At 42.6% G+C, this 14,708-nt stretch overlaps 1 protein-coding gene across 2 annotated transcripts in view; it reads left to right on the top strand.

Annotated features, from left to right (window-relative positions):
- Nucleotides 1-8,178, top strand: part of LOC124147665 (enhancer of mRNA-decapping protein 4-like) — a 44,196-nt gene extending 36,018 nt beyond the window's left edge. For both annotated transcript variants that reach the window (XM_048397406.1, XM_048397407.1), the window contains exons 27-30: nucleotides 188-374; nucleotides 1,131-1,356; nucleotides 2,915-3,078; nucleotides 4,167-8,178. In XM_048397406.1, coding sequence (XP_048253363.1) covers nucleotides 188-374; nucleotides 1,131-1,356; nucleotides 2,915-3,078; nucleotides 4,167-4,347 — 758 coding nt within the window. In that variant the 3' untranslated portion in view covers nucleotides 4,348-8,178. The remainder of the gene's footprint in view (nucleotides 1-187; nucleotides 375-1,130; nucleotides 1,357-2,914; nucleotides 3,079-4,166) is intronic.
- The last annotated feature ends 6,530 nt before the right edge of the window (nucleotides 8,179-14,708 follow it).

Here is a 14,708-nt window from a genome sequence, read left to right as displayed (position 1 = left end):
AGGACTGCTGTCAGTCCCATTGTTTAAGAAAGTCTGACAACAGCCTTGCTCTTGCGATCCCTTTATGAAGCGTGGTCCCAGACTCCTCAAACTCGGACACCTGTCTCCTAGGTCCCTGCGAATAGCTGCAAGATTAGTAATGCAGTTTCAGCAATATTCTCACTGACTCTTGGTTTATTCCCCTCAGATGCGGGTCAGCTGGAGGGTCACCTCGAGCGTATCCGACAGCGCCACCAGGAATCCCGTGACCCCATTGTCAAGCAGCTGCAGTCTCTGGTGGACAACTTCCAGGTGACGTCCGGCGAGATGAAGACGGAGATCCTGAATACGCTACAGTCCGAACTCAACACCAGCCTGCAGAACGCACTGGCAAAGTAAACTAACTATTCAGTTTTCCATGGGGATTTGGGGGGCAGATTGGTTCTAGCATTCTGTCCTTGATGTAAGAGTTGACTAAGATGGGGATTGGTTGGTCCCAGTAACTGACCTAGCAGTGTCGTTGTTACTCACTCATGCTGTCAACCTCTAGTTTGGGGGATTACGTAGTCCCAGTAAATGACCTTACAGTGTCGTTGTTACTCACTCATGCTGTCAACCTCTAGTTTGGGGGATTGGTTGGTCCCAGTAAATGACCCGAGTGTGTTGTGTTACTCACTCATGCTGTCAACCTCTAGTTTAGGGGATTGGGTGGTCCCAGTATATGACCTGACTGTGTCGTTGTTACTTACTCATGCTGTCAACCTCTTGTTTGGGGGAATGGGGTGTTCCCAGTATGTGACCTGACTGTCGTTGCTACCCACTCATGCTGTCAACCTCTTGTTTGGGGGATTGGGTGGTCCCAGTATATGACCTGACTGTGTCGTTGTTACTCACTCATGCTGTCAACCTCTAGTTTGGGGGATTGGGTGGTTCCAGTATATGACCTGACTGTGTCGTTGCTACCCACTCATGCTGTCAAGCTCTAGTTTTGGGGATTGGGTGGTTCCAGTATATGACCTGACTGTGTCATTGTTACTCACTCATGCTGTCAACCTCTTGTTTGGGTGGTCTGTAATGTCATGGGGGGGAGCCAGTATTCACTACCCTAAACATACTGCCAGCTCTCGTGTACATGAGTGTGTTATGTTCAGCCTGCAGGAGAAGACACTCAACCATGTGCGTGAGGCGGTGAAGGAAGAGGTCAGCGTGGCAGTCAGGGAGCATGGTGCCAGTCTCTCCGACCAGCTCATGAACTACGTGCGGTCAGGCGCTGCGACGCCGGTACAGATATCCCCAGACCTCGGCCACCTACAGACTCTGCGGACATCCGTGATCAACGCTGTGAGACTCGGCAACATCAACGAAGCTTTCCAAACTGTGAGCATTTATGCGATCATTTAACATTCCTGGGACGAACATATATACAGAACACAGAAAGTTAGGGATTATGCATATTCTTGGGGATATTTTCGTGAAATTTTGTGCTCAGTCGTCACTATGAAAAATATTAGCGATCCCTGAAATCTATTTTTCAGTTTGTTTTGGTCTTATTGTTCCTGTTGTGTGCTGCTCAGGATTCCTGTTCTGACTCTGGGTTCCTTGTAGCTTGAGTCTGTTAATTTGGTTGAGGATCTTTTCTGGGAGCCATTGATGACTCTGTAATCAATAGTATTTGCAGAGCTCCAGATAAGCTTTTGGTGTTGTGGGTGTTTTACCCATGCATTTTAAAATCACTGCGTATCAGTAATTCTATCTGGGTATTCAAATTTCTGTTACCCACTAGTTTTTACACATGTGGGTATTTAAGTTAAATATTTAAAAACACTATTCATCTAGTCCCTGCAAACTGGTGTTGTGTGGGTTCGAGAGCTTTATAGGACTCAAATATACCATGATACTTCCACAAGTGTGATGGCAAATGATCATGATGTAACTGTCATCGTGGAGTTTGGCAAGGTTGACGGAATGCCCGTTTATAATTTCAAAATAAGTTGCTGATTTGCCAATCGAATACGCAGGGTTACTTCACAATATTTTGAATATACGCACAAGTTTTATTTTTGTAGCTTATCTGTAATGTTCGTTGCGTATTTGATACACTTGGATTTTATTTTACTGCATATTTCTGCATTTCTGATGCGTTTTTTACGCAGATACACAGCTTATCTGGATCTCTGTATTTGTATAATTTTTTAAATGTCTGAGAATCCCTACCCAGATTGCAAGATAGAATATGTCTTCAAAACTCCATGCTTGTCTTACATGGAAATCAGAATGGGGATTAGATGGCAACAATGGCTGCTCAGTATGGATATTAGGGATATGGATAGTAATGGATAAGAACACCAACTGTGATCTGTATGATTGTGTGTAAAATGAAACAAGTAACAAGAAGGAAACTATTAAATGCCATCAAATTTGAGGGTCATGTGCTGTCAGAGTGAGAGAACACTTAACAAGTTAAAGGGATTTAACTCTTCACATACTTTCCAGTTAGCTGATGTAAGGTTGAAGAAACATGCATTGCCATACGATGTACACAGGATTCTGAAAACTAGCACAGCAAGATAAGGGACATAATCAGGGCAAAGGGACGTAACTGTTGTTAAACTGTACAGGCATAGTATGTTTTGGTTGGGGTTGCGGCTCAAGTTGTATTGAAGGAGCTGAGCTAACAGGTTTCTTTTTTCAGTATATTTTTCGATTAACTGAAAACAAGCCATCAGCTGGTTAGTTTTTCAAAGGTTGTGTATAAGCAACAATATTTAAATCAGGCGAAAACTAGTTATTCACTGCTTTTGAGTAGTTAATATCTAACCAGCAGCTTGCTTGTTATTGATCTGGAAAAGTCTTCTGCCTTTCCTGATTTGATTTTAATGGAATCAGTAGCTTCAGTGGATGTGGCTAACTTCACCCTGTTTATGTGTGTTTGCAGGCGCTGTCAGCATCTAACCTTGAGCTTGTGATGTTCACGTGTGAGAATGTGAACCCGTCCCTGGTTTTCGGCCAGGATCCCTGCCCCCTCAAACAGCCAGTGCTTCTGTCCCTCGTCAACCAGCTCTCCGCAGACTTCACCTCACACACCGAGCTTAAGATCAAGTGAGATGTTTACCTAGAACCACAACCCATTGGGGTGAAACGATACAAAGGCCACGATACGATAAGTATCAAAATACATATATTTATGTCAAATCATGTGGAAAATTCTTGATGTTGAATATTTCAGAACAAGTATATATGGAAACACTAGCTGTAGATACATGTTTGTGGCGGCTATTTTTAGTTGTGAACTTGGAATGCTAATTACAACATATTTTGCAATATTTGATTTTGATAGGGATTTTGGTAAGGAAAGGTCCCCAGCTTCTCACTGGTGGTTGTGGGTAACAGTGGATCAGTGACTAGGCCCATTATGTGTCACCGCCTCCGTGGTCAAGTGGTAGAGCGTCCGCCCGGAGAGCGGAAGGTCCGGGGTTCGAACCCTGGCCGCGTCATACCAAAAGACGTTAAAAGATGGTACTTGTTGTAACCCTGTCTGGCGCTCGGCATTAAGGGGCTAAAACAAGAACTGGTCGGCTTGGAGTCAGTATACTGTGTCTGAGTGGGGTATTCATGTTAAACTGCGGCATGGTATCTCAGTGGGCTAGCACTATAAATTGGCATCAGTGACACACACACACACACACACACACACACACACACACACACACACACACACACACAGACACACACACACACACACACACACACACACACACACACACACATATTGCTGACTGTGTCATTAATAACATTATGTCAGTAACTCTAAGTGCTCAAATGATGATCCTTTGATCGCCTCCGTGATTTAGAGAATAGTGTGAGTGGAATCAATCAGAGTGGTTCAATTCCCGGCCTTCAGCAACCCATGATTGTCATAAGATGCGACTAACGGGATCGGGTGGTCAGACTCACTGACTTGGTTGTTGCATGTCATCATATCCAAATTGCGTGGATCCATGTCAATGATGTCAATCACTGGATTGTCTGGTACAGACTCAATTATTTAAAGACCGCCATCAGATAGCTGGAATAATGCTGCGATGAACCGAAAATATTATGGTTTAAGTATGAAGCAACGTAAGTATGTGTTGACTCTACCATGGTAATGTATCGCTAATTCATCGCACTATGGCTGTCATTTTCAGATACCTGGAGGAGGCAGTGATAAGTTTGGACCCCAACCACCCCTTAACTGCAGAACATATGCATGGAGTGTTGAACGGACTAACCCAGAAACTGAAACTCTTCATGGCACAACACCCCAACGACAAACTGACACGATCTTTCAAGATGTTGGCCATGGCGTCCCAGTCCCTCATTACATGATGTCGACATCAGCGTAGCGGATGTGAAACGTTTCTGTGATACTACCAGCCCGAGACAACATTTACAACAGTGGCGATCAACAGCAGTATTCTTGTGTTGCTCTAGTTTATTTCAGTTTTACTTAGTGAAGATTTCGATTAGTTTCCATTAATTTGTCTGATGATCTTAGTCAGTTGTGACAAGAACTCGTGTGGAATGGATTCTGGATAGTGCTAAAGCAGATGCCTGGCGGCTGTGGCGCTATCTGTGACTGAGGTGAAACGTGACGCCTTGGAAGCCCTGAAGAGATACATCTGAAGGTGGGATGTCAAGTCGATGTCCAGTTCGGACTGTATTCACTCACCCAGAAACACGAACCTGCTTCACAAACGGGATCTGGATGCAAGGACATGGGGAAGTTTGGACAGAATTCTTGATTGCTGAAGAAATTGTGCCAAAATAGATAGATGGTGCAGATTGTCTTCTGTTTCAGGAGACACTGAAATCGTTAGCGTTATGATGTAAGAGGCGCTGCAGAGATATCAAGTTGTAAAAAGAATTGATGTAGTGTCAGTGTGTATGATGCATGGCTGTATGCAGTGATGAGCAGTGCCTCACTGTATGCAGTGTTGAGCAGTGCCTCACTGTAAGTAATGTGGAGCAGTGCCTCAATATGCAGTGTTGAGCAGTGCCTCACTGTAAGCAATGTGGAGCAGTGCCTCAATATGCAGTGTTAAGCAGTGCCTCGCTGTATGCAGTGTTGAGCAGTGCCTCACTGTATGCAGTGTTGAGCACTGCCTCACTGTAAGCAATGTGGAGCAGTGCCTCAATATGCAGTGTTGAGCAGTGCCTCACTGTATGCAGTGTTGAGCAGTGCCTCGCTGTATGCAGTGTTAAGCAGTGCCTCGCTGTAAGCAATGTTGACCAGTGCCTCGCTGTATGCAGTGTTGAGCAGTGCCTCGCTGTATGCAGTGTTGAGCAGTGCCTCGCTGTAAACAGTGTGGAGCAGTGCCTCGCTGTATGCAGTGTTGAGCAGTGCCTCGCTGTAAACAGTGTTGACCAGTGCCTCGCTGTATGCAGTGTTGAGCAGTGCCTCGCTGTATGCAGTGTTGAGCAGTGCCTCGCTGTAAACAGTGTGGAGCAGTGCCTCGCTGTATGCAGTGTTAAGCAGTCCCTCACTGTAAGCAATGTTGACCAGTGCCTCGCTGTATGCAGTGTTGAGCAGTGCCTCGCTGTATGCAGTGTTGAGCAGTGCCTCGCTGTAAACAGTGTGGAGCAGTGCCTCAATATGCAGTGTTAAGCAGTCCCTCGCTGTTAGCAGTGTTGACCAGTGCCTCGCTGTATGCAGTGTTGAGCAGTGCCTCGCTGTATGCAGTGTTAAGCAGTGCCTCGCTGTATGCAGTGTTGAGCAGTCCCTCGCTGTAAGCAGTGTTGACCAGTGCCTCGCTGTAAGCAGTGTTGACCAGTGCCTCGCTGTAAGCAGTGTTGACCAGTGCCTCGCTGTCTGCAGTGTTGAGCAGTGCCTCGCTGTATGCAGTGTTAAGCAGTGCCTCGCTGTATGCAGTGTTGAGCAGTGCCTCACTGTAAGCAGTGTTGAGTAGTGCCTCACTGTAAGCAGTGTTGAGCAGTGCCTCACTGTATGCAGTTTTGAGCAGTGCCTCACTGTAAGCAGTGTTGAGTAGTGCCTCAATAAGCATTGCTGAGAAGTGCATACAGTAGTTATTCATTTCCCCAAAGTAAGCACAGCTATTTATGTGACATGTTTGTAGTCCATTGACGTACGCTGGTAGACTGTAAGATCTACAGAAGTCTGACCAATGGATGGAGCGGCCAGTACTGAGTGAAGAGCAACCATGACACCTCTACAGTACATCAACACAACACTTGACACCATGACACCTCTGCAGTACATCAACACAACACTTGACACCATGACACTTCTACAGTACATCAACACAACACTTGACACCATGACACCTCTACAGTACATCAACACAACACTTGACACCATGACACCTCTACACTACATCAACACAACACTAACACCACAACATCTCTACAGTACATCAACACAACACTTGACACCATGACACCTCTGCAGTACATCAACACAACACTTGACACCATGACACCTCTACAGTACATCAAGACTACACTGACACCTCAACAGCTTTAAAGTACATCAAGACTACACTGTCACCTCAACAGCTTTAAAGTACATCAAGACTACACTGACACCTCAACAGCTTTAAAGTACATCAAGACTACACTGACACCTCAACAGCTTTAAAGTACATCAAGACTACACTGTCACCTCAACAGCTTTAAAGTACATCAAGACTACACTGTCACCTCAACAGCTTTAAAGTACATCAAGACTACACTGACACCTCAACAGCTTTAAAGTACATCAAGACTACACTGTCACCTCAACAGCTTTAAAGTACATCAAGACTACACTGACACCTCAACAGCTTTAAAGTACATCAAGACTACACTGTCACCTCAACAGCTTTAAAGTACATCAAGACTACACTGTCACCTCAACAGCTTTAAAGTACATCAAGACTACACTGTCACCTCAACAGCTTTAAAGTACATCAAGACTACACTGACACCTCAACAGCTTTAAAGTACATCAAGACTACACTGACACCTCAACAGCTTTAAAGTACATCAAGACTACACTGTCACCTCAACAGCTTTAAAGTACATCAAGACTACACTGACACCTCAACAGCTTTAAAGTACATCAAGACTACACTGTCACCTCAACAGCTCATCTTCAGTACATCAACACAACACTGACACCACAACACTTCATCTACAGTACAACGACACTGCACACAAACAACGCAACACAAAGTTTCAAGGTATATTCCATATTTATGGTCAACACACGTTTGTAGATGTAACAACTCCATAAAAATCAGGCAAGACACAAACTTACTTGGTCAAATCGTTGACGGAATGAACAAATTGAAAAGGTGTGGATTGTAGAGTGGTAGCAACACTTGGTGTAGTATTGGTGGAACGTTGCCAGAATCTGCAATAAATTCTACACCCACACAAGCAAGTACTTTTAATGAAATAACGAGCACACCACTGCATTATCGCTCTGTTTCTTGAGGCACTGTTGCCACTGTGAATCGGTCTGATGAAACATTGGGGAGGACATGTAGCCATGGCAACAAATCCATACTCTTATATTTAACAAGTAACTGGTTTGAGAGTAGAAGAACAAGAATGTGTGATTGCATTTATGGCAAGACATAGCCCTTTATACTTACATCAGTTGTGAGTTAGTAATATAGGAAGCAGTAATCGCAGCTTGTTGATCAGTTGCTGAGGGGGATGTGGCAGTTCTAGAGATTTTAAGTTCCAATACATGTTTTATGTTCAGTGTTGCAAGAAAGTTGCTTAGTGACCAACAGGAATCTGCAGTTATGATTGAAGTAATGAAATGTATGCCCACAAGATGTTTGATTGTGTAAAGGCATACCATTAAATTATTTCAAACAGAACTTCAGATTTCTGTGGATGTCGTGATGTGGAATAACGTACAGTTGGTACTGTTCGGAAACTGAGTTGTGTTGCCATAAGCAGGACCCTCTGTACTGGCCACACTTGTGTATATGTTCTGAGTGAACAAGCATTGTACTTGTGGGAAGCAAGTATTGTTTTTTAATTTGTACATGTTTTGCTTTTATTTGGTGTATGTTGTACAGTAGCAAACTATGTCTGTTTTAACCTCTGCCAAGCCCACTCAGTATCGATATGTATATTGTGTATGTATTTTTTAGAAAAAGAAATATCATTGATACATTTGTTAATAAAATCGCCAACCATGAACTGTCTTGTTTGTATACATGGATATACTTCTCAAAATAAGTAAAAGACACTCAATATTATATGACTATAATTCATCTGCTATGGTAAATCTGTTAATGGTCATGACAATGTAACTGCGGTCAAGTCACAGCAAAAATATCGTGTGTACTTTAACATCATTTTAGTGGTACATTAATTCTGAGAAAGGATGCAATTTGCTGTGTAGAGTTGTGTCCCTTGGGCAAGGCAGAAACCTATGATGGCGGGTTTGATACCCGTTCGTTCGCCCAGATGTTTCTAGGTTTGTCAGCACCATACTGTCCATGCTGTTTCACCAATGTGGTAAACATCCTTTTGCTTTCCTCCCACATTAATCTGGCACCCTTCGATATAACTCTGGAATGCTGTTCAAAAGCGGCATTAAACCTCACTCACTCACTCACTCACTCACTCACTCACTCACTCTCACACTCACTCACTCACTCACTCACTCACTCACTCACTCACTCACTCAGGAGAAACATGAAGCCCCAATAAATAGTTTGGGTGAGAAGATATTCTTTGTGATAATGAAACAGTCCACCACCATAAGATATTATTTGTTAAGGTTGCTGTGTGGTGGCCCACTGGTTAAGTGTTTGCTTACCACCATGACAGTTTGGGTTGGACCTGTTTGGTGTTGTCATCAAGTCAATAATACAGGTAACCGTCAGGGTAGGACGGTAAAGGTACCTATCAAACTATTGCTATACTATTATACACACTGATATGACTAGGCACAGTGGGGTAGCCTAGTGGTTAAAGTGTTCACTCGTCACAGTGAAGACCTGGGTTTGATTCCCCACGTGGGCAAAATGTGTGAAGCCCATTTCAGGTGTCTCCCCTCCCCCTGTGATATTGATGGAATATTGCTCAAAGCACAGTAAAACCTCACTCACACACCCGCTCACTCACTAAAAGGAAATTGCTAAAAGCAGCGTAAAATTATACTCACTCACTCTTATGATTACAATATGGTTTGAAATAGTTTGTTTAACATATCACAAACAAAGATATGTGTTCCTTATATGTCAATGAATGTCGAGTACCCTTCTAACTAGAAGAATTTAAAGTGTAAGCACATAAATGCTGTCAAAGACAGAACATTAGAAAAATGGGGATATGACAAAAAGGCGAACCAAACAAGCAGTTTCTAAAAGGTATTCTTTATGAATGATGCCACGTTTACATTTTCTGACAAATTGCAAACCAATGCACCACGATTTAAATAAACCTAAATAATCCACAAGGACAAGTGACTGATATCCCATTTCCATGAAGTATTGATACGTCTCCTGGCACTAAACGAACGCTCACCAGTAGCTGAAGATACGGGCATTGTAACAAGCGTTTGGACCGCCACAGATATTTGGATACAAACCTTCTTTTGCAAAACCACTGTTACTAATAGGCACGGTGGCTTCCTTTCTGCAGGGACGTCTTGTGAACGGAGGCGGTCGGGTAGCCTTATGGTTAAGGGTCGCTCGTCACGCCGAAGACCCGGGTTCGATTCCCGACATGGGTACAATGTGTAAAGCCCATTTCTGGTGACCCCCGCCGTGATATTGCTGAAATATTTCTAAAAGCGGCGTAAAACCAAACTCACTCACTCTTGCCAACGTGACTTCCATCTTCTGATTTCAATAGATTGTTGCTCAGATGTATATTGCTGCAATTCGACGAACTGTCGAAATACTTTCCCACTTATCCCATCTGTGAGATTATGAAGCTTTATATGCCAAAGTTCTTATATTTGCCCAGCCATGAATATAAGATGTCATAAATGCACCTTTTTGTCTGCCATTTGCGAAAAGAAAACATGATATACAAATGACACCATCTTTGAAGGGGAATACCTTAGTCAGTCATTCTCATCGAGATGGGTTGGATTAAACTGTCATATCACACATCTAATTTCTGTTAATGGGTATTTTATTGATTGCTCACACCTGACATCTGTTGATTCATTATTTTTGATGGGTACAATGTGTGAAGCCCATTTCAGGTGTCCCCCGGCGTGATATTTCTGGAATGTTGCTAAAAGCGGCGTTAAACTGAATTCACTCACTCACTCATTATTTTTGAGAAGTGTAGGACCGGTCATGTTCGGACTTAAGGTCACCTCATGTATGCGAGCCAACGTCAATGCCAGAGAAAGAGCAAGGCGTGTGGGCCTTGTAGGTGTTGAGTTCCAGTAGACGTAGACGTAGACGGAGGCGAGGCGAGGCGGAGGCGGCGGGGTGTCTAGTTTAGCATTGACAACCGAAATTGAAGAATATGTGCTTATATCTCTGCTAGACTTGTTGATATTGTCCCTGATTTTGATTCTTTAACAAAAAAATGAATGAATTCTCTTGAAGTTTTCAACTTTAAGTTTCTTGCTAATGATTAACCATTTATGCAAATGAACGTTTTTAAGCGTTGCTTTCTGAATGAACTTTAATCAGAACATTTTAATTGTTTCTAAATATTAATTTCAAATATAGTTCACAATGGCTGTAAATCACTGTAAACTGTAAATCAGCCTGACACTAAGACAGATGTAGATTTGAGACATGATGTCCCGAGAGGTACACCTGGCACATGGCACTTCGTTAAATATAAACAAATTAAAGACACTTTTATAAACACAGTGACTAAACAAAATCATTGAATCAGCGAAGTAATTTTGGCTATGAGGGGCGGTGAGGTAGCCGAGTGGTTAAAACGTTTGCTCGTCACGCCGAAGGCCCGGGTTTGATTCCCGTCATGGGTACAATGTGTGAAGCCCATTTCTGGTGTCCCCCGCCGTGATATTGCTGGGATATTGCTAAAAGCTCGGTAAAACCTCACTCACTCATTCCCCCAACCACCCACCCTAAACTCACTCACTCACTAGATATGTGTTTGTAGGGGGACAAAGTACAAAGGATCATGTTAAACTTCATCACAGCTGAGGACACGGGATGACTAATCCTTTGAAAATCCCAGAAAATCAAGTCATCTAATCCCTACCTTAACCTCGACCACATAACTCTGTCCTGTGTACAGTCGGTGCCAGTCACAGCCCATTAGACAGCGAGTCAAGTTTTGACTAGATTGTGGGTCGGTGAGGGTAGCCTGGTGGTTAAAGCGTTCGCTCGTCACGCCGTAGACCCGGGTTCGATTCCCGACATGGGTACAATGTGTGAAGCCCATTTCTGGTGTCCCCGCCGTGATATTGCTGAAATATTGCTAAAAGCGGCGTAAATCCATACTTATTGTTGATTGTAGATATGATCAAGGGAATATGTTTGTGATGCAAACTTAGTTCTTCTTACACTCTCTAGGCACCAGGTTTGTGTGTTTATATGTGTGATACTGTCTTGTGTCAAGATTGGCAATGGGTGAGGGACCCTGGAATGTCTGCTAAATACAGGCTACTGTCTTACTGACAGTTTTATTACAGAACTAGATACTAGATACGGCCTTTTTCTGTGAATTGCAATGGAGTATATAGTGAGTTTGAGGAAAAATGGTACAAAAAATACTGAGAAAAATATAAAAAGTGATTTTGCAACATCGTTTAGGGCAAGGGTGTTTAGTGTGAATAGTGATGCCATGAACGACTTGGGATCTTCTTATGGTCATGACATTAACGTGAAGATCAAGCCTTGTGCCCTGTGCTTCTTTTTTTTGAAAATTGGATGTTTTACATAGTTTGAAAAGCAACACAATCAAATAATGCTGATTTGAACTAGATTAGATGACATCGGCTTCACCAGGCAACAATATCACAGAAAATATGTAAAAGAGCATCTAAAAGGTCAAGGTTAAGGTCGGGTTTACCAGGGTGTCACGGGGTCATGAGGGTTGAGGCTTTTGACCAGCCAAAGGATAGCACTCCTGCCAAATTGGCTAAAATGCTGCCGTCAGCTGCCGATAGTTTCGGCCTATTTCTCCCATATCAAAAGGTGTAGAATGTTAAACCGTGCCAAGACCATTCCACACACAGCATCTCCCTATGTCCTCAAACCATTTCTTTTCGAAGTAAAGTTTGGTTTCTATGGCAACCATATCCAAAATCCTAATTTTTTCCACTGATCCCCAATGTATGCAAATAGTGTGATGATACGTGGTGGAAGGCTAGTGTGCTGTGAGTTCTGCACCTACTTTGAGTTTTAATGCCCTTGCCGACACTTTCACTCTGACACTAACTATACGGTTGTAACGGCTGAATCAAGGTCAATATTCAAAATATTGCCAAAAATTGAAAGCTCATGTTAAGTTCCACTACAATCTACACCATTGCCACATTTTAATACATTTTGAAAAACGTGGTAGATTAATAACCTTTAATGCCAGGGGGGCACGGGGGGCACGGGTGGCCCTGTGCAGAGTTGCGTCCCTTGGGCACGCCAGAAACCTATGATTGTGGGTTCGAATCCCGGTTCGCCACGTTTTTAGGTATATCAGCACCATATCCATGCTCGTGGGTTTCAGCGAAGTGGTAAACGTCTGAGGCCTGCATCACTTCGGGCTTTCCTCCCACATTAAGCTGACACACCTTGATATAACTGGAAAACTGTTAAAAGCGTCGTTAAACCCAACTCACTCACTCACTAAATTTGGCCACCTCTATGGTCCAGTTTATAATCGCACCATAACTTTTAGTGACAGAAAGATGGGATCATTAATACAAAGTTTCATTGTAGGCCTTGTAGTTTCAGAAGAGATGTCGAGAAAAACTGGCGTACGTGAAAGATCGAATCTGGATCAAGTATAAAAATATGCCAATAGTCGTATTATAAGTTATTAAGAAAACCACATACTTGTGGCATATCATTCTCATGATGATACATGCAGACATTGCAGAGTTATTGCCAAAAATATCATTTTCAATATGGCTGCCGTGGCGGCCATGTTTAACACTGGATTTGAATTATGTTTGAACATTTAAGAGACAACTTTGCTTTGATCATTCAAAACAAAGTAATAGTTCCATGAGCTTGTAGTTTCAGAGGCTGACTTACAATTGACGGGTAACATACCATGGCCTGACCACACTTGGTGTTTAATAAGGTGAGCTACAAAGCTGATTCCCAACCAATCTTGATTAAAAATGTAGGAGGGTAATGTGTTCTTCATATCGTACTTTAGAGAAACGACACCAGTCAACCAGTATTGAATTGATATCTGAGATCGAGTTTTTAATGGAGTAAATAACATTTTGACATTTTCAGTGCGACGGGGACAACACCGTTTTAATATGGAGGTGATAGCGCCCACATTGACCCGCCCACATTATTGTCACAGAGTTAGACGTAGGTGTAATGTAACGTGTGATTGTCGCACCGACACAAACCCTAGGGATTGGTTATTTGACATTGAATGTTGCGTTTTTGCAATCCTTGTAAAACAGTACAGTGTTTCCTCTTGAAGATCCCGAAAACCTTTCTTTGAAGATCCTGGAATCTTTTATAACACCAATTTACTTATTAGACTTAAAGGCGGGCTCAACTAGCTGCCAATCTGCCGTATCCCCTCATCTCCTAATTCATCATTTATTGACGGGTTGTCTATTCATGTATATCACTATACTGAGGAATACGGATATGTCTGTTACATCAGTCTACCAATGAGCGTTGTAGGATTTATAGAGTACGTCTACATTTACTGACTACAAATAAAATATTCGTAGAACCCACATACCAATCTCCTCACTAATCACTTCCAAATACGAAACTATTTTATTAGTTGAAAGTGAATTTTGAATAAATATTCCCTTTCGAAATCCCCGTAGACTCCATGAGTGACAGAAGACCTGAATTGAACGATGACTGGATACGGTAACCGCATCTCGACTCTAAAATAGCACCAGGCTCTTATTCCTTGTCATCTAAACAACAAACAAACAAGCAAACAAACATAGCCTCCAAGACTCAAGGTTCTACTACACCAAATCAGAATCAGTCGTTCAACAAGCAGTTTTCGTAGCCTTCAGTGCAGATGAATCATCTGGCAGCTGTGATTGGATGATTTTGTGTAACAGTTTCATGTTTTCTAAATGTACATCCTTCCAATAATTAAAACTGACCATGTTTTTCTATATTTAGTGCTGTCTTTTTTAACAATAAGACATGCTGAATGTTGCCACAGATATTTTCAAGCAAATGACATTTGGTGCGGAACTGGGGCTGGTGTGTTTAGCTTCCTGAACTCGGAAAAGGAGCCAATCTCATTAAAATCAGTTCTTAGTTCTCGCTGCCACTAAACAAAGATCTGAGGACATCCTATTACGGGTCAAGTCAGACCGACCTTTCGCGCACTCTGACCGACCAATGGAACTACTGAAAAGAAGTCTACCTTAGCCAATCAGAAGGCAGCTTTCTCGTGCTTTACGGCACTAATTTCAAACTCGAAACATATTTTGACAAATTATCGCTTAAAAAATTGAAACCTGAACAAACATACATTCTCGAATGGCTAATATATGGTCTAGATTGTATAGATTCAGTCGTTAAGCCCGTAACTATCTTTCGGAATACCCCGTT

This window comes from Haliotis rufescens, unplaced genomic scaffold (genome assembly GCF_023055435.1).
Source record: "Haliotis rufescens isolate VD_foot unplaced genomic scaffold, xgHalRufe1.0.p SCAF_17, whole genome shotgun sequence".
NCBI lineage: Eukaryota > Metazoa > Mollusca > Gastropoda > Lepetellida > Haliotidae > Haliotis > Haliotis rufescens.
Note: the sequence above shows the minus strand (reverse complement) of the source record. Positions and strands in the feature narration are given on the sequence as shown.